We start from the raw sequence: 20,944 nt of genomic DNA, 5'->3' as shown, positions 1-20,944 counted from the left end.
AAGGAAATCTAGTAGTTTTTATTGAAAAATTAGTATAATTTTTTCATGAAAAATGCATAAAGATATTTCTGTATCTTAATGTCAAAATCTTGTTGTCTTTAGTTGAATGACTGTCACCGAGGAGTTGTGTTTGATGGGTTGGAGACCCTGTTTGCTCAGAATCAGCACACAGCAGCATCCGCAGTCCTCAAGGCTCTCAACAACAGAAGATTTATCTATTTTATCACTCTCAAACTGGACTACAACCATCTAAAGGAACAAGAAAAGAAAGACAAAGAGGAAAAAGGTAGACTTTATCTATTACACACTGTATTATACTCATCCATATCTGGCCCGCCCGCTTAGCTCAGTAGGTAAGAGCGTTGGTCTACGGATCGGGGGGTCGCGAGTTCGATCCTCGGGCGGGGCGTATGTTCTCCGTGACTATTTGATAAACGACATTGTGTCTGAAATCATTAGTCCTCCACCTCTGATAATTCATGTGGGGAAGTTGGCAGTTACTTGCAGAGAACAGGTTTGTACTGGTACAGAATCCAGGAACACTGGTTAGGTTAACTGCCCGCCGTTACATGACTGAAATACTGTTGAAAAACGGCGTTAAACCCACAACAAACAAACAAACATCCATATCTGTCATAAGATAGTTATGTACTCATACATAGGTCTGTCAAAGGAAAGTCATTTAGTGTAATATATTTACTCATTCATAGGGCTGTCTGGGTCATAAGATATTTAGTCAGTATTGTGTATACCCGGTATACTCATTGCTAGGTCTGTCTTGGGGATAAGATGGTAAACCAGTATTAGGTATATACTCATTCATAGGTCTGTCTTGGGCATAAGACGGTGAGCCAATATTATGTATATTATCACTCGTAGGTCTGTCTCAGGCAGACAAGGAGTCACATATTAGTAAATAAATGAATATATTGAATTTATAACTTTCAGAGCGTCAGGATAGAGAAAGAGAGGAAGAAGAACGTAGACGATTAGAGGAAATGTCAGAAGATGAATATGATGCTCTTACAGAAAAAGAAAAAGCTGAGGTCGATAGGAAACGACTGGAAATTAAGAAAGAGAGAATTAGGAAGTAAGAAATTCAGATTTTGACAATTGCTTTTGATAGTTATACAATCAAATTGTTCTTGAAAAATTCATTTATGAAATTATGGAACCTAAGTGCCTAGTATTTGAAGTAGTATTTCTAAGGTAAATTTTCACAAAGTATGTTTATATTATAGTAAGTCATGAAAGTAGTAGTTTTGTTTATTTTAAAAAACTGATTGTCGTATAACCGCATGTTTTAGCCTCGGGTTTAAATTATGCATGGCAGAGCTTAGCTGCATTTATCTGCTTCACGTATAACTGTGCCTAAAAAGTAGAATAGAATTTTCATGTCATCATATGTATTATATGTGTAGTACTGTTACATATATATATTCAGTTTAACTATGGGAATCAAAACAAGTGGGAATTTCAAATGATTTTTTCTGTTCTAACTCATTTTTTTCTACCCATAGTAGATGCACGGCATAAGCATGATTGATAATTATCTTTACTACATGTTTATCAATCAACATACGTGTTTACATTCATTGACAGATTCAGAGTAGGTGAAGGCAGCACACACTGCCTCTAAAATCCATCAGGCATACATATAGGGTGGCCTTAAAATGAAAATCTCTACCATTTTGGAAGAATTTTTTTCAGTGTGATTCTCTCACCAGCTGCAAAATACTTGCACTAGTATAATATTTCTTAAGTTGGACTCCAAAGACATTGACACCATGTAAATTATTTGAACATTTACAGAATAAATAAAAAAGTTGATGCCAATATTAGGACATCTGAGAAACTAAATATTTGCACTCATGTTTTGGCAAGAGTTCATCATTTGAGTGTATATCTGAATCAAATTTTTTGAAGATCATATTCAGATATCTTTGAGGGGAGCCCACCCCTGCTATCTGAAAATTTGCATCTACCCCTGATTACTGGAATTTCAGGAGTCTGTTTAACAGAAAGTAACTTTAGATGAGTAGGTTATTTGCTGATTTCTGTCCCAACATGTATTATGGTAATATATTAATTATGTATAGTGCATGGTGTTTCAATGCTGTATAAAATAATTACTTTGAAAAATCTTTGTAGAAAAATTGAGAGAGAATTAGATTTAATTGCAAGGTAAATGTTGATATTGTACCACATCATTCCATTGTTGAAGGGACACACCTGCTTCTGAAAAAAGAAGAAAAAAAAAACACCTTTCATTTTTTTTTTCAAATATTTGGTGTTGTGTTTTATTGATAATAAATACACTGTTAGTTGCTTGTTGAGATGTCTTAACTGAAGATCTATGAAAGAAAACAAGATCTGAAACCCTCATAGAGTGAAATCTTGCAAAATCAGAAAACCAAATGAGATCTCAATCATCAATGAGGACCTATAAGATAAAAAAGACCTGAAACTCCCATAAGAAGAGGGGCCTCCGTGGCCGAGTGGTTAGAGTCGTTGACTTCAAACCATTTGCCCCTCATCGATGTGGGTTCGAAACCTCATTTGGGGCGTAGAATTCTTCACGTGAGGAAGCCATCCAGCTGGCTTACGGAAGGTCGGTGGTTCTACCCAGGTGCCCGCTTGTGATGAAATTATGCACGGAGGGGCACCTGGGGTCTTCCTCCACCATTAAAGCTGGAAAGTCGCCATATGACCTAAAATTGTGTCGGTGCGAAGTTAAACCCAACAAAAATAAACTCCCATAAGAAGATAGAATGAAATCTCACTAAACCAGAATGAGATCTCATCTTTTGATGAAGATTCTTTCTTCCAACATTACTTTCTTAGTGTCTAGGCTTTTAATTAATGGATCAGGGTCACTTCACTAGAAAACAGCCAGTTATGAAGGTTATGTCGTTTATAAAAAAAAAATGAAATTTCCATGGTTAGTCGATAAAAATTTCAAGTCAGTTTGCATTACGCTAATTTCAGCGCAGAGGAGTAAGTATTTAGGTCGATTGACAAACAATTTTTATTCTGTTGAACCTTAGTGAACAGTTTTGTTGTTGTTATTTCAGTTCTAACTTCTTTGATAGAGGATTTGATTATCATAAAAAAGTTATTATAACAATGATTATTTCAAATTTTGGTTAAACGTCTTGTAGAAATCACTGCAACCCTTCCAAATTTGCTGTATAAAAATGTTAATAATGATCAGAGAAAAAAACTATATTTTGATTTGATTCTGATTTTCTCAATGCTAAAATTTTGAATAATTTATAATAATTTATCCTCCCATTCTGTTGTCAGTTGTTCCATTTCACATTCCCCACTCTTTGTTCTTTTAGTTAAAACATTTTATGTTTTGTTGTTGCTCAAGGAGAAATTCTGCAGCTGATTTTTTATTAGTTTCTTTATTTATTAGTTGAATAGTGTTTTAAGTGATTTGTTAATTTCTTGCAGCCAGAACATGTGAGTAGATAGGAACAGTCTGGAGTTTTTCAGAAATATTTTGGTAACATAGCAAAATAGGTTAATAATATCATAACAATACAGTATTAAAAAATATTGCAAAGAAATATAAGTATCTTTAAATAGAAAGAAGAGTCTCCTAAATTAATTTGGATAATATTTATTCAGATCGGTCATGTATTTTGCGTATTTAAGTTTTATGTGTTACCAAAATATTTGCATTAAATTTTATTGTTGGAGTTTTAAAAAAAAGATGTTTTTTTTGTGATAGTTAGCAATAATAAGCAACAGTTTGGGATTTACCATTTGACGAGAGTAGGGGAGGCTGGGGGAGGCAAAGTTGAAACATTTCTTTGTTGTTGTTTTCAGAAAAGAGTTGACATGACTAAATAACATGCAACTAATTCAAAATAAAGCTTTACTAAACATGACTTTATCCTGGCTTTTAACTGACTTACTTTGTAGCAGATATTTTGGTCAGACTTATCAAAGTGGCCCCACTTGCCCAGTCAACTCAGTCGGTAGAGCACAAGAGGACCCATTTCCGTGGTCGTCTCTGTCAGTAGAGTGCAAGGGTAACCGCACAAGACACTGCTTTGAATCTAGTGGTCATATTACTAAGCTTGAATTACCTAAAGCTGTCAGTCTCTTGCATTGAACAAGTCAGTATTGGTACAAAATACGGGTAAACTGCTGTTAAGTGACCATTGTTACAAAATCAATCTGCTTTTGAAAATTGGGGAAGAAATCAACTTGCATGTGGCAAGGGGAAATGGGATTATGCAGTGTAGATAGGAACTTTATCTCCGAATAGGGAAGGGGGAGGGGGCATCAAGGACTCAGTTTGTACACATATTTTGTTTGCATAATTTGTATTTTGCAACCAGATATCAATTTAGAATCTCTTGGCAAAAACATTTATTTTGTAATTTCAATGGTAAGCTGTTGTGACACCTGACGTCCTCCACCCCCAATCTCAAATGGTACCTTCCTGTTGAATATTTATGTATGTTTTATAAGTGTTGTTTTCATTGTCAGCAAGGACTGAAAAAAAATTATGCGGCTATAAATTTTGCTTACTCATTGTGAACAAAACATGTCTAAATTTCACAGATAAGGAGATATAAAGTGTCTGTATTAAAATTTCAGAATTTACGGTTCGGCCACAAGTTATAGACGAAAGTAAAATGTGTTTTTTTACTGTAGTGCCATAATGCTTGCTTATTTTAATGAGTTTTGGCTCCGATAATAAATAGCAAGCTTGTGTAAACAATTCTGATCTGGTCAGCATTGGTCCTGTGATGTGTGAAACACTCCTAAAAGGACGTGCTTCCTGATTTTTGTCAAAGTTTTGGGATTTTGAAAGTTCTTACAGTTGCTAGTTTGAAAAAGTAAATATGATTGTGTAAAAATGCTAATTCCCCTTACAGAAGCAAGCCTCTGTGGCGTACATGCTGCGTATTTGCTGTGTATATGCCGCGAACACAGTAGTACGCCAGAGGAGTACATTTTACATACACTGCATGCCGCGTACATGCCGCGTACTATTTCGATGAGTACACAGCATGTACGCAGGAGGTCACTAGTACACTTCAAGTACGCAGCACAGACTCTGAAAATTTAAGGAGTACACTGCATGTACGCAGGAGGGACTTGTACAAGAAAATAGTACACTGCATGTACACCGCAGATACTTCGAAATTTATAACACTTATATTTAGTTGCATTAAAGTTGTTTCCCCTTGATGCAGTTACGCCATTTTCTTCAGATGTTTACCAAATTACATGCTACAAAAACTGATTTATTTCATTGAAAAGTGGATGAAGAAAAGCATACTAATTTATTTGATAACATCAATCTACATTATTTTGGTAAGGGTAAATACTTATTGATGCATGTCACTTATCTTTTTTCTGTTTTTTTCCTGTCCAAATGATCAGCATTTGCATAAGAAAGTTGGTGGGGTAAGGAATTTACATTATCACAGCAGTTTCGCCACAAGAGTACACAGCATGTATGCAGCAGGAGTACACAGCATGTACGCCGCAGGACTCGGGCCAGGAGTACACAGAATGTACGCCGCAGGAGTACACAGCATGTACGCCGCAGGAGTACACAGCATGTACGCCGCAGGGGTAGTACACCGCAGGCTCATTTGCATGTGAAAAGTGTATGTGCCGCGTACATGCTGCGTACTATTTCCCGCATACTAAATTCCTCCAGCGTACATCCTGTGTACTATGTAGTCCACAGCATGTACGCAGCAAGTAGTACACGGCAGAGCTCATTTGCATGTCAAAAGTGTACTACAAACGTACTATCGGTGTATGTGCGGTGTATATCCTGCGTACTATTTAAAGCCCTTGATTTCAGTACACATCATGTACGCATCATATACGCTGTATGTACACAGCAAGAGTACGCAGCAGGCCTTTTTCTTCTGTAAGGGTCATTAAATTAAAAAAGTGTAGTAAGTAAATATGTAGGAAAGTTTTTTACTGCATCAGTCACACCGTAACATTTTGATGTAAAATTCAGTATTAGGTGAAAACTCCATTTTTAGTGTAAGGTGGAATATTCCATATTCAGTAGAGGGTGGAATACTCCATATTCAGTGGAGGGTGGGGAACTCCATATTAAGTAGAAGGGTGGAATACTCAATATTCAGTACAAGATGGAATACTCCAAATTGAGTACAGTATGGAATACTCCATATTCAGAACTAGGTGGAATACTCAGTACAGTATGGAATACTCCATACTCAGTACAGTATTGAATACTCCATATTCAGTACAAGGTGGAATACTCCATATTCAGAACTAGGTGGAATACTCCATATTCAGTATAGGGTGGAATGGATTCAAACACTTATTAGATTATCACCCATGTTTGGTAGGGGCACATACAGCAAAGAATGTCTGAAATTCTATTATTTTTAGAGTTATGGCCCTTTATTGATTAAGAACTGACCCTTAATGAACAGACTGGTGTGTAAAATAGGGGTTTCGGGATGAAGCAACAAAATTCTAGTTTCACACATCTCAAGGAGCATATTTCATAATACATTGTACTTCATAGCTTTTTTTAAACTGACACAGAAAAAAAAACTGATTAATAGAAAAATGTGTAACCTATTATTTCAAATAACATCAACATAACATCAGTGTCTCGTGCTTTATCATTGACACTTTGTTACCGAAACTTGAATTGAAATTATCACAATTTCTTTCCCATTTATGTTGAATTTTTCAGTAATATTTGTCTATGTTGACAGATCACTAAAATTGAATGCATTTTATTGTGATATTGAAGTGTAATTTAATGCAAAAATAATATAAAAACTATTTTTCGGAATGTGCTTGCTTTCAGTGTCTGGCTGTTGTTGTCGTTTTAATATATGTTAACATATGCTAATGTAATATTGATTGTATAATGATATATATTTTTAATATGTTTAATATGTATGGGTTATTGTATGATAACTTGTACTGGCTCATATATTATTACTTGTACAGCTGAATATATGGTTACTTATGATTGTTATGCATAGAATTAACTCGCTGATAATATCCATGTATTATGTAATGATTATATATTTACATTGATATATTCGACATTGCTGTGTAAACAGTGACTTCAAATGTATTAGAGTGATATTTCCAGAAAATATCTTCATTAGTATACCTCTTTTGGAAATCTTGAAATATGAGAAGAAACTACATGTTCAAAATTTGGATAGGGACCAGTCTACTGATCTTCCCTTTGGGATAATGGGTCTGGGATCCCTTTGAGGGATAATGGAAAGTCAACTTAAGGTACAAAGTTTGATGCCACCTGATAAAAAATATGGGGGGCGGGGTCCTATATTGGAGGAGTTGTTGTTTTTAATTCCTTTCTTGAAGTATATCTCCAAAACTATTTAATAGAGCTTGAAATCAATATGTATGTACATATAAATATTCACCATCATACTACTTCCACCAGGGTAGGTCAACATCATACTTGGAGTCAAATTTGGGCAGTCCATTGTTCTGCTCTGTATCAGAGAATTGCCCGGAGGTATTTATCACCTTTAGAGATCTCTGTATTTGGTTTTTGGAACAAGGGGTATCATGGAAGGTTGATAAAGTGCAAAGAGAACTGTTCTTGAAATAAGTTTGGAAGAAGCAGGTATTTAAGTGGATTACGAGGCAGTGAAAGAGAATTCATGGGGAAAGATTTAGTGGAAAATATGGTATGCAGCTTTACCATAGTGCAAGAAAATATACTGGGAAAGGTTTAGGGGAAATACAGGTTTTAACAATGAAATAGGTGGTCATTGTCAAAGGACAAAGACTTCCAAGGGGAGAACATGTGGATCTTTTCTGGATCAGCCAAATAATAATTTCCAGAATGGGCTTTCAAAGTGAAGTGAGAAAAGTTAGAAATAAATTTGAATTTTTTTAAATCTTATATTTGACTGACCATATATTTGACTGACTATAACATAATGTAAATCTGATAATGGTATTCTCAGTTAGCTTTGAAAAGACAGTACACAGGCCATACATCAGAGGATGTTTAGAATTTTGAATAGATGCATTTATTAGTCTACAGAGTTTCAACGAATAGAACTGATAGTACTGACAAACCTATATTAAGTAGCCAGCCTCACTCAGGGCGTTGAACTCTTCATGTGAGGAAGCCATCCAGCTGGCTTACAGAAGGTCGGTGGTTCTACCCAGGTGCCCGCTCGTGATGAGATACTGCACGGAGGGGCACCTGGGGTCTTCCTCCACCATTAAAGCTGGAAAGTCGCCATATGACCTATCGTGTGTCAGTGCGACGTTAAATCAAAAAAAAAAAAGTGGCTGTTTAAGACATGTAGAAATTAGGACAGAGTGAGTCTGGGAATTAAGCTTTGTGACTGCTAAGACATGTCACTGCTTTGTTTAGGTGACTATAAAGGCAGGTTTAACTGTAATCACATTTTTCAAAATTTAAAATTAGATACTGAAAGATAAAGATTTTATGAAAACTTCATTGTTCAGTCCTTTCTTACATGAAAATCAGCTCTCCATATTTTGTCTACTAAAAGGAAAACATTATTCAAGACACAGAATGAATTTTGAAGTGTGTTACGTTTCCATCATTTTTAAGTAATGCAATGATCAGGAATGCTTTAAAACCACAATCCACAGTTTGTTGTAATATATCACTTTTTACCTGTCAAATTTGATTTTACATATTCCTGTTTTTAAATTTTATTTCATTGGCATTAGACTTAGGTTATTCTTACATTCTAGATTGGAAAATATGTTTCTTAGGACTGACATATTAGCTATTAAAACAGAAATTTTAAAATAAATGTATTCTTAATGTCTAGCAATTTTTATCATAATTAATATTTGCTGGTAGTTCTTTGCATGAAACATAACTTAGTTATTCTTTAACATTCCTTATTCAGTTTTAAATATAGATAGACAGATATATTCATATCTAGTATGTAGACAAGCCTAGGAATATTACCAAACAAAGAATAGAGACCAGTCTTGGAAAGCAGCCTTGTCATTGGTCAGTTTCAAGTTATGTGACCAGAATCGAACAATCAAATGCTTGAGATTTCAGACTGGTCTCCTAATGCAGTGTGATAACCTTAGGCCTGTTTACAATATGCACATAAAATAAGACCTGGCAAATTATAAATATATTGGGCACAGTCTATGCGAACAAGTAGTGAAGATATAACAGGTATTTGACTGAAATTTAGACTTAACCTTCAAAATGATATCGTCTGATTGTTCCATAGATATTAATAAATTCTATACTAAAAATTCTTATACAGTCAAAGGCTTTACAAAGATTAAGCAATTTAGATAGATTTTAAAGGATGCTTTTGTTAATTGAAAGTTCGGCAATTTTTAGTCTAATTCTAAATTTCAGACTGCCATTGTAACATGATTTATAAAATGTTTTCAGGAAAGGCAAATTCAGAAGTTGGAAATATTTGTATAAGAAATTGTTAGATATACATGTAATGTTTTGTGTTTTTCAGAGAGAAAGAGGCCAAAGAAGAAGAAGAGAGACTGAGAAGAGAGAAGGAAGAAGAAGAACAAAGACTGAGAGAGGAAGAAAGGTATGATATGAGTATTGAATGATTGGATGTAAGTCAAATATTTGTAGACAGTATCTTGTTTTATTGTTTGCCTTTTGTTTGAATGCTGATAAGTTGATAAGTGCGCAGATTCAAATAAACTTGGTGTAACTGGATTTTGTCAAAAATCATGCAAACATTTGGAGGAGTTGTCATTTACTTCCAGAGAAAAGAAGTACTTATATGATAATTTGGAAAAATAAACTGATGGCTGTTGCCTAAATGAAAAAAAACTTTAAAATATATGCTTAAGCCTAAAGAAGACAAATTAACAAACAACTTGTTTGAATATTTTAGAAAAGGAAAGAAGGGCAAGAAAGCAGCTAAGGATGTGAAGGACGATCCAGGCAAAGATGGTAAGAAAAGTCAGGCTGCTGGAAAAGGTGTTTCCGCTAGTCAGGAGAAAGTCAAGATTGGTGGGAAACATGATATAGACCACACTGTAAGCAAAACAGGATCAAACACAGAGAGACCCGAGTCACATCAGACTGAAAAAAGTGACAGTCAAACAGCCGCAGATGCTGATAAGTAAGTAGTGTTAGTTCTAAAATGGCATATTCCCAGTTTCTTACTAAAATGGCAAAAGCTCAAAATAATGTTTAAAGTTGCATATGGTATAAACTTGTTTAGTTAAAAAAAATTCCAGTTAAAAATCAAATGTATTACAACTTTGGCTAGCAGAAAATTGGAGTTACTACCCAGCTGTCAGCCCGTAGCTGAAATAAAGCTGGGAGGAAAATCAGGAGTCTTTCTTCTAGGACTGGCCCCAATTTCACGAAAAAACTTAAATAATTACTTAGTTAAGTCTGTTATTCTAAAATCATGCTAATGCTTAAGCTATTGTTATTTAATGCTGATTTTTTTCTATACTAGTGTATTTATAGCTAAATTAAACTATTGTTAGTAGTATTTGTCTGCAGTACTTATTTCAGTCACACAAATATGATATTTCTATTTGAGCACGATATAACGAACTTAAGTATTTGCTTAAGTATATTTCTTATTTCTATACTTCATTTTCTATGAAATTCAGAATTGTAGTGTTTTGATCTATGAAATAGTCATATACGGTTCTGAAGTAGATGAAAAAGTCAACATTGAAAATGCATAAAGGGCAAAAACAAGTATCTAAAATAACAGACTTAGTTAAGCAATTATTTAAGTTTTTTGTGAAATTGTTGAAAAAGATGCTTAACCTAAACAGACATACACACTTCTACTGAAAGTTGAAGGGAACAAAATCTTCAATATTCTTACTTAAATTCACAGTAATAAAATTACATGGAGATAAGATGGTTGTCATGTTGGATCAGATACAGTCAAACTTGTGATAAAAACAACAAATTTGTCATTTCAGGAAAGGAAAGAAGGGCAAGGATGGGAAAGAGAAGGGTAAAGGAGAAAAGGGGAAAGACGGGGAAGCAGGCCCGGCTGAAGAAGTTCCAAGAGACCCCATTAAAGAGGCTGAACTCTTGTTGATGCAGAGGTAAGCTTAGTTTTTAGTACTTCATTTTAGTTCAATTGTATATACTAAGTTATTTTAGCTTCACTGTGATGAAAGTTTGAATCTTATTTGAAGCCCTTATGAGCTTGCTTCTGGGAAAAACCAGTATTGGTGTCATATGAGAAGAATTGGTCATGACCCCGGTAGGGCTCAATCCCACAGCTTTTGGTTTGAGCAGTCAAAACTCAAACCACTAGACCACCTCTCCCCTTAAAGAGTTGAGCTTTAATTTGTGATAGCTTCACAGCAAGTTATGCTAATTGGTATAATGTGAAAATTAGTGTGAATGAAAAAGTTCATTTCATTTGAACTGTGTGTGATTTGCTTTTGTCTCTTTACTCCAATTAAAGTGCACATTGCAGATAGAATACCATGATTAAACAGACAGGATGATTTAAATTTCCTGCAAAAAAATATACAAAGGCTCAAAACTATATTGGTTTATTTGAAACTTGTCCATTTGAAAACCAGCATTAATATGATACTCTTGTGATGCTTTAATTACTTGGAACACATTGTCTCTTTAGATTCCGCACATTTGAAGTAAGTCAGAAAGAGATTACAGAACTTGTAGAATATTGGGACCGCCTCACACTAGGACTCAAAAGACCCCGAACACCATCAGAAAGATCAGATGAAGATGGTCAGCACCAGCACCCACCATCTGGCAAGAAGGGGAAAGGCAAAGGTGAGGCTCAAATTTTTTTAATTATTTAACCTAATGAACAATAATATTATTAGACTCCATATTTATTTATTTATTTACCTACTTTTTTATTTATACTATGTTTCTAGCTTTTGTGTGCAATGAATTTATAATAGTTGTTTGATTTAGTTGTCTGTTGCAGTTGAATTTTGCAAAACACCTGTTGTCTTTTTTTTATTTTTTTATTTTTTTGGTCATTATGATTGAATTAATTAATATCATGAAGAATCACTGTATCACGTGTTTGATGTATAGGATTGATATAAAGCCATCACATAACTTTGGTGTTACATTAGTATGATAAAGTTTTGATTTTGGCATTGTTTTATGTTTAGAAGACATTGGTTGAATTGACTTTGATTATTTTAGGAACCGAAAAGGAAAAAAACAAAAAAACTTGATAGTTCAGTAGGAAAAGTTAACATATGATAAAAAGATTATTACATTTGTGTCTGTCAACATTGAATTTATTAAACTTGTTGAATAAAATTGATAAAATGCTCAGCATATCCTTGCATTGTCTGTATATACATTTTTAACAGTAGTTGCATGTGTTTTGCTTGTTTATTTTATTTATAACATTTATTACAATCTTAGGATATATTTGTATTGTGTAACTATGGTGATGGGTAAATGAGCAGTTTGAGATAATTACTTCATAAGCAAAGCAGCTTTAGCTTTCACATAGATCTAACATGTACATTTGTTGCTGCTGATAAAAAAAACTGTAGAAATTCGTCCTTGTATAATAATTAGCGCTTTAGCGGAAATGTGCTGAAAAGAAAGTAATTAACTTGTCTTTAAATGATAAAATGAGCCAAGCCATTAGAAAACCAACATAGTGGCTTTGCAACCAGCATGGATCCAGACCAGCCTGCGCATCCACCAGTCTGGTCAGGATCCATGCTGTTCACTTTCAAAGCCTATTGCAATTAGAGAAACAGTTAGCAAACAGCATGGATCCTGACCAGACTGCGTGGATGCGCAGGCTGGTCTGGAGCTTTGCTGTTCGCAAAGCCACTATGTTGGTTTTCCAATGGCTAGGCTCAAATTAATTCTTCAGAACTTATAAAAAGTGAATTTTTAGCACTGTCTGAATAAGTGACTTTTAAGCATTGTGACTGATCTCTTTCCTCAATATTTCCAACACGGACTGTATATATATTACCTCTGTAGCTGACATAAGCTCCGATGTTCTGAGGGAAAAGGTTAACCGTAGATACTCACTACAGCCTCAGTCTACTGGTAAAATAAGATTCTTTTCTCTTTCCTCACATTTCTGGCCAGAGTATTCTGAATTAGTATTTCGAGGGTTGAAGGAAAACTGTTGTTAATATGAAAATTAACATCATCTTGCAACAGTTTTCATCCAAACTCTCAGGTTGTCTGTACCTTCCTAGCTTTGTCTATATTAATACAAATCAAACCAGAAAATGGATGCTTTATTTCTAAAAGACTTCCTAGCCAATATTCTAATCATTGTGTATGCATTTTCTGCATCGGTTTTCTTTAAGTAAGAACAGTGATGTCAGTTTTTTTCTATCATTGATCCAACAAATATTCTTGTGGCATAGTCTTGGGGTTTTTTTTGTGGTAGGGTTGGGGAGAGGGGGCATAATTGTGGGATAATTTATATTGTTATCATTAGTACTTTATAAAAGTTCTGAGTTGTTTTCTGAACCTGCTTAATTATTAAAACGTTTGATGAAAATTGGCTCACTTTATCTTGTAACAAACCTGACAGAATTTACTATTAGATGTGATCAGATTTTTTTTCCACATGCAGTATATGTTAACTGAAATGATGTGCTTTTTTTATCTTATTTTTCTTTTCTGTCTGTCCGCCTTCCTTCATAAATTCAAGCAAATCTTTAATTCTTCACAAATCTTTGAAAAGGAAAATATTAAAGAAGTTTGTGTTCATCTATAATTAATTTTGTTATTCATACCAGATAAAATTGTTAGTTTTGACAGGATGGAGACTTTTTCTTCTAATTGTTTTCTGTACTTTCACTTAACTGTGTGTTTCATTCAGAAGAACTAGATCAAGGTAAAGAATATGTTAAGCATTGTGGGTAAAAATGTAGATGATTGTGGGTTAAAATATTAAATATTGTGTGTAAAAATGTTAATCATTGTAGGTAAAAACTGTTAAGCATGATTAAAAAAAAAAGTCATTGTCGGTAATAATGTTAAGAAATGTGGATAAAAATGTTAGGCATTGTGGGTAAAATTGTTAAGCATTGTAGGTGAAATGTTTTTTATTTTTAATAGTGATGTTAAAAGTTGTCAGTAATTATTATATTTTTAAGCATTGTGGGTAATCTTGTTAGGAGTTGTGTGTTTTTTGCTGACTTGAAAGTTTTAAAGTTATTGTCTGTTACTTGAAAACATTCAGAGTGGACATGTAGCACCTTTGTATGAGGTATAAGTACAAGTAGTATTGTAAGGAATATACATATCCTTATTACATGTCCGTATGTCCAGTCAATGCAGCAGAAAGACTGCACAATACTACCAAATTCCCACCTTAAATGAAACATATTCTCTATGATAATATGTTTGAAGACATTACGTCTTAAGTCATTGCTCCTCCACCCCTGATTTATGCAAGGAAGTTAAGTACTTGTGAAGAAGTTGTACAGGAATACTGCTGAGGTTTACTTACTCTCAACACTTTGCTAAAATTATTTGAGTTAATTTATCATTTTTTGTCTTTTACAGGAAAAATGTCCTCACTGAAACTTAAATCTGAATTACTTTTTTTGGGAAAATTAATTGCTTATATGGAAATTTATCCACTCTTAATTAGACTCTTTCTTAATTTTGCAAAATTGTTGTCAAGCGAAATGTTCTCATATTTCAGCAGTGAAATATTGAACAAACAAAACAGCTTTTATGTTTGCATTATCTTATTTTCTTCTGTTTTTTTTTAATTGCAGACAAACCAGCTAAAGTAGACTCTAATAAAGCTCTCTTTGCTATTGCTGAATTATCTGGTATTTCTTCTTTCTCTTTTTCCTTTTCTATTTTTTCATGTTCTGTCATTTTATAATCACTTTCATGGCTATCTTTTACTATTCTGGGTGATTGTAGGCTACAACCAATTTCTTTTATGCATTTCTTCTATGAGCTTTATTAACTCACTTCTTAACGAAACAATATACTAGTATTAAATGAATCACAAATTTCTCATTTTCACTTCTGATATATATTTATTTTTTTGTAATGCAATGTTGTTTTTATTTGCTACAAAAGAGCTAAATTGCTCAGTTTTGTTTTTATGTTGTGTTTGTAAATCTACTTTTTGCCAGTAGGTAATGTATACTGATAACATATGTGTTCTGTTAATTTGTATGTACATATAATGTGTATGTATATGTGTTTTGACACTGTAGAGGATTTATCCACAAGTTCAATGGGTCATCGTCGCCGGCATTCTGAATATGGTAATTGTAAATTATCATAGTTAAGGTGATAACGTGATAACTTTTTTGAGCATAATGGAGTTGTCTTAATCGAATTGCTTTACTTTAAAGATTTGACCATGTAACCTATGGAATGCATTTTTTTCATTGGTTCATACAGTATGCATAATTTTTTTTGTTATTAAGTCAGCAGAAGGCTTTCCTATTTCTGGCTTTTTATAATGAAATGTATTTCTTATGAAGTTACATATGCTCAGAAAAGTTTGTTTAACCAAATCTTGGGAACCAAGCTCTGAGATTATAAACTGAACATGAGAACCAGTCTCAAAATGCAGCCTTGTCATTGGTCAGTTTCAGAATTGTTCTCAGAAACTACCAATCTGATGTTAGAATTTTGAGAATGGTCTCCAAACTTACTGTTATAGCCTCAGAATGATTATGTATGGTTCCAGTCTACATGAATCTGGGCATAGTTATGTGATGGGTCTACAGTCATGCATGGCTTTTTGATGTTTTTTTTCCATTAAGTGATACACTAGGCATACCTCTGTTTTGCTTGCTTTTATATCAGAGCTTGATTTGGAAAAGGATACTTTTATTGTAGAGATCGATTATTGATACAAATTTCTTTCTATAGATGTCTTAATAACTTCTGCCTTTTATTAAAACTTTTGTAGTCAGCTATTTTTATGTCTTTTTTTATGTTTTAACTTTTTTTGCTGATGTTTGTGTTTGTTTGTAGAAAGTACCGCCCCTGCATGTGAGACAAGTGTCCCTGCAATAACAGTTCCTTCTTTACCCGGTATCTCATTCTTTCTTTCTTCTTACTTTCTCTTTCTATCATTTCATTAATCTTGACTAAATAATCTTCTTGTATTGTGGGAAAAATGGACTGTAAATCATACTTGTAAGCTGTTTAAAACAATCACAGCTAATTTGCTGCAGTCTGTCTAAAGCGAACATCGTTGGTTGCTGCAACCTGTCTTAAACCTGTCTTAAGTGAGCACCACTGGGTTGCTGCAGTCTGTCTAAAGCGAACATCGTTGGTTGCTGCAACCTGTCTTAAACCTGTCTTAAGAGAGCACCACTGGGTTGCTGCAGTCTGTCTAAAGCAAACATCGTTGGTTGCTGCAACCTGTCTTAAGTGAACACCACTGGGTTGCTTAGAATTTTATCAAACGGTAAAAAAAGTCTTTGGCCTTTGAAGAGAGGTGCTTGCTGTTAAGAGGTGTCATTAAACAAAGGTTATACTGTACATTGATGGCATTAAGCTAAACTTAACCATACTAGAATATTTTTTTTTAGTTTTGTGCTTTATGTTAAAACATGACATTTCCCTTTGTTTCTTTATAAGGCTGTAGAATCATGTGGAAATTAACAATTAAAGATATTTTTTTCTCTATAGTTTCTTTGGAACAATTAAAGATATTTTTTTCTCTATAGTTTCTTTGGAACAATTAAAGATATTTTTTTCTCTATAGTTTCTTTGGAACAACTAAAGATTATTTTTCTCTATAGTTTCTTTGGAACAATTAAAGATAAGATATTTTTTCTCTATAGTTTCTTTGGAACAATTAAAGATATTTTTTCTCTATAGTTTCTTTGGAACAACTAAAGATTATTTTTCTCTATAGTTTCTTTGGAACAACTAAAGATTTTTTTTCTCTATAGTTTCTTTGGAACAACTAAAGATTATTTTTCTCTATAGTTTCTTTGGTAAAACAGCTTCAGTAGAAATATTCATCTTTACAAATAAACATAGTAGCATACTTCTACTGCTAGACCCTGTTTGATTTCCACCCCATAATTGGCAAACAATAAATGCATGAATTTGAGAAATTAAGACTGAAATGCAGATTAACTATATGAAATAAGTCTGTCAGTTGGATGGTCTTATGAAAATTTGTATCAGTAATAAACTGAAGATAGATGGTAACCGTTGAACATCAGAATTCAGTTCTCAAATGGTTAAAATGTTGCGTAATAAATTATAAAGGTAATGCACCTTGGTATAGATGTGGAAATTGATGAAATAGACTTCAAGGTACAGTCAGCCTTTACTGATGTGTTTTGCTATTTAATATGAACAACATCTTTCATTTTACAGACAAGCATGACAAAGAAAAGGCAGAGAAAGAAAGACAAAAGCAGATAGAAAAAGAAAATGCTGAGAGATTGGCAAGAGAGGTAACAGTTTCATATATAAATTAACATATAGTTATACAGGTACTCAGGGACAAAATTTAACTTTTATATTTAGGCATGTAGGGGTTGCAATATCTCTACCTAGTTGTTTGTTTCAGTGTAAAATAAAGATATATTTCAGCACTGATATGCAGCATTTTCATGAGTGGTTCAGTCTGTACTGGAGTTTGTATTTTTACAAGAATTTCTGATTGTTTGTAATTTGGATTCCTCCCCATTCAAGAGTAGTTGTAAACCAGTAAAATTATACTAATGATATTTTCATCTTGAGAATATAGGGATGGAATCCAGTGTTTATGTATGTAACAGACTTACCAAGCTAGAATCATTACTGTTCAGTCATGACGCGTCTCAGGGAAGATGATTTATGTAAGATATATTTGTTACAGGCGGCTGAAGCAGCTAAAGCAGCAGCTGCAGCTCAGGCAGCCGAGGGTGAGGATGGCGAGACCGTTGATGGTTCTCAGGAGAAAGAAGAAGATGTGATTGGTGTTCCACACATCATTATAGATGTACATGAGAGGTCAGCAACACCCAGTCAGAAAGTCCTGACCTCTGGCAGGCTGCCAACTGTAGAAGAGGTACTTTCTTTAAACAATCTTGTCAGTAACTAAAATCTTCCTCAAATTGACCATTATATTTAGTGGTTTTTATGCAATTTACAGATTTTTTTATAATGGAAGAAACGCCATAAGATCAACAAAATAGTTACTTAATTTTGTGTCTGGCCACATAATGGTTTTGGAAACATATTGATTCACTCTTTTCTGTGTGTGCATGTGTGTCTGTGTGTCTGTCCGTCACAAATCTTGTCTGCACACTAAGTCAAACATTTCTCATCCGATCTTACCAAACTTGTACAAATTGTGTTTGCCAATAAGTCCTCAGCCAGGTTCGATAACTAACCAAATTGGCCCAGGCACTTTGGAATTGCGGCCCTTGAAACTTGTTTTTGATAATCAAAGTACTGAAAGTCTGATAAGGCAGTTGAGGTCTTGGTGCATGGTTGATTTATATACTACTATTCAGATGATTAGGCAGTTGTGGGAGACATGCGCTTTTCTCAAAAGCAGCTCTAGTTTTAAAAGTAATTGATTTACAAATCCTTATGCCGCAATGTGGTTATTTTTTAAAAGGTCATTAAATTTTAACATTTTCTTGTGTTCAGGTTCTTGATGGCCTGGGTCTCGGACCTAAGGGACCACCAATCCCTCCACCAGCAAACTTCAGTGTTGTACCGTACCCAGTAAAGAGACGTGCTCCAGGAGTATCAGAGTTTGGCGGCAGATATGTCTTTATTGCATCTTCTCCTGATGATCCGTATGTACTCTTACTGACTTTATCAAACAAATTGTTATATTAGTTTCTCACGTATTTAAAAAAATATTTTTTTATTAAGTTGTTTGTTGTTGAATTATATTTCAGTTAAACCTTTTGTAAAAAATGAAAAGAGTATGTATGTTAATTGATTAATTGAGAAATTAAATCATTGTAGATGTAGCCTGACTTTAACTTGCTTCTGTATGGAAAGAATGGCAGTAAAATTTCTAAATTATCTGACAATTTGTAATTATTAGTACCTCCAATTCAAACTTACAGTGCAGTGCTTTCAAAGATACTGACTATAGACACAAAAATGGTCAAACAATTAGTATTTACAATAGTTGACTGACCAGTGGTACAGTACATGCCTGACATAACATTATTCTTTGAAGGTACAGTATTGATTTTTATTGTGTCATCATGACAGAGGGGGTTCATATGTAAACATGCTTTTGTTCAATTCATTTGGCATGATTTCATATATATGCATGTTTTTTTTTTATCAGGAATATTGGAATGATTGAGACAAAGGAGTCGGAGCAGGAGGAAGAGAAATCGGTGACCCCAGACAAGGGCAAGGATGATCATCCGACCCCTACTAAAGGCAAAGGTGGCAAAGACAAAAAAGAGGACTCGAAAAAAGATGCCGGAAAAGATAAGGAGAGAAAGAAAAGTGCAGAAAGGAAAACAACATCTAAGGGTTCACGTAGAAATTCTATTGTCCCACCCTCACCACCACCAGGACAGACCACGCCTATCTCAGATGGTGATGCTCTAAGGTATGTTTTAATTACCTCGGATACTTGAAGATCTTCTTTTTTTTTGGAGGGACACCTAGGAGCTTTGAATAAAATAAGATTGCAGTGCAAACTTTTTTGGTTTTAGTTATTAATAGCTTATGCTTCCACTTGTTGATAAAAAAAGCACTGACTAAAAATGGATTTTGCTTTTAATTTGCAGTCTGGTTCAATAGATTTTGATTTGCTTGTTTGGTGTATGTTACTTTTTGTTTTTTATCTAAAAATGAAACTATTTAATAGCAGCACATTTTTAGAAGAAAATAGAACAACACAATGATTCTGTGATTTAATACTTTGAAGGTTTTGCTATTCTCACTGATATAAATGAAAAAATCAATGTAACTTGTAGACTTAGAGTTTTATATTTTTAGCTCATCTGAATTTTGGAAAAAAAAAAGATGAGTTATTGTCATCACTTGATTGGCGTCGGCATCTGCATCGGCGTCGGCATTGTCTGGTTTAGTTTTATATTTAGGTCAGCTTTTCTCCTAAACTATCAAAGCTATTGCTTTGAAACCTGCAACACATGTTTACCATTATTAGCTGACTCTGTAAACAAGATACATAACTCCATCTTGCTTTTTGCAAGAATTATAGCCCCTTTTGGACTTGGAAAATATCAGAATTCTTGGTTTAGTTTTATGTTTAGGTCAGCTTTTCTCCTAAACTATCAAAGCTATTGCTTTCAAACTTACAAATACTTGTTCACCACCAAAAGCTGACTCTGTACAGCAAGAAACATAATGCCATCTTGCTTTTTGCAAGAATTATGGGCCCCTTTTGGACTTAGGAAATCAGATTTCTTGGTTAAGTTTAAAATTTGTGTTAAGGTCAGCTTTTCTCCTAAACTATCAAAGCTATTGCTTTAAAACTTGCAACCCTTGTTTACCATCAAAAGCTGACTCTGTACAGCAAGATACATAACTCCATCTTGCTTTTTGCAAGAATTATAGTCCCTTTTGGACTTGGAAAATATCAGATTTCTTGGTTAAGTTTTGTGTTTAGGTCAGTTTTTCTCCTAAACCATCAAAGCTATTGCTTTAAAACTTGCAACACTTGTTCACCATCAGAAGCTGACTCTGTACAGCAAGAAATATAACTCCATCTAGCTTTTTGCAAGAACAATGGGCCCTTTTGGACTTAGAAAATATCAGATATCATGGTTAAGTTTTGCATTTAGTTCAACTTCTCTCATTTACAGTCAGTGCTATTGGTTTGAAACTTGGAGCAGTTATTTGCCATTAAAAGCTGACTCTGCACAGCAAGTCCCATAACTCTACATCAGTTTTTGCAAGAATTATGGCCCCTTTTGGACTTAGAAAATCATGAGCAGGACAATAATTCTTTTATACAGAGACAAAAAAAATCAGATGAGC

At 34.0% G+C, this 20,944-nt stretch overlaps 1 protein-coding gene across 24 annotated transcripts in view; it reads left to right on the top strand.

The window, feature by feature from the left end:
- Positions 1-20,944, top strand: part of LOC123548596 (hydrocephalus-inducing protein homolog) — a 131,100-nt gene that overhangs the window by 62,158 nt on the left and 47,998 nt on the right. For 14 of the 24 annotated variants that reach the window (XM_053546124.1, XM_053546121.1, XM_053546132.1 and 11 more), the window contains 14 exons: positions 103-286; positions 949-1,090; positions 4,618-4,650; positions 9,504-9,584; positions 9,900-10,130; positions 10,960-11,088; positions 11,634-11,794; positions 12,989-13,057; positions 15,211-15,261; positions 15,983-16,042; positions 17,348-17,427; positions 17,835-18,026; positions 18,614-18,765; positions 19,275-19,547. In XM_053546124.1, the coding sequence (XP_053402099.1) occupies positions 103-286; positions 949-1,090; positions 4,618-4,650; positions 9,504-9,584; positions 9,900-10,130; positions 10,960-11,088; positions 11,634-11,794; positions 12,989-13,057; positions 15,211-15,261; positions 15,983-16,042; positions 17,348-17,427; positions 17,835-18,026; positions 18,614-18,765; positions 19,275-19,547 (1,838 nt within the window). Of the gene's footprint in view, positions 1-102; positions 287-948; positions 1,091-4,617; positions 4,651-9,503; positions 9,585-9,899; positions 10,131-10,959; positions 11,089-11,633; positions 11,795-12,988; positions 13,058-14,754; positions 14,812-15,210; positions 15,262-15,982; positions 16,043-17,347; positions 17,428-17,834; positions 18,027-18,613; positions 18,766-19,274; positions 19,548-20,944 lie in introns of all 24 variants that reach the window. The other 10 variants (XM_053546138.1, XM_053546137.1, XM_053546135.1 and 7 more) reach the window with 8 other exon arrangements.

Source organism: Mercenaria mercenaria, chromosome 6 (assembly GCF_021730395.1).
Source record: "Mercenaria mercenaria strain notata chromosome 6, MADL_Memer_1, whole genome shotgun sequence".
Taxonomy (NCBI): Eukaryota; Metazoa; Mollusca; class Bivalvia; order Venerida; family Veneridae; genus Mercenaria; species Mercenaria mercenaria.
Note: the sequence above shows the minus strand (reverse complement) of the source record. Positions and strands in the feature narration are given on the sequence as shown.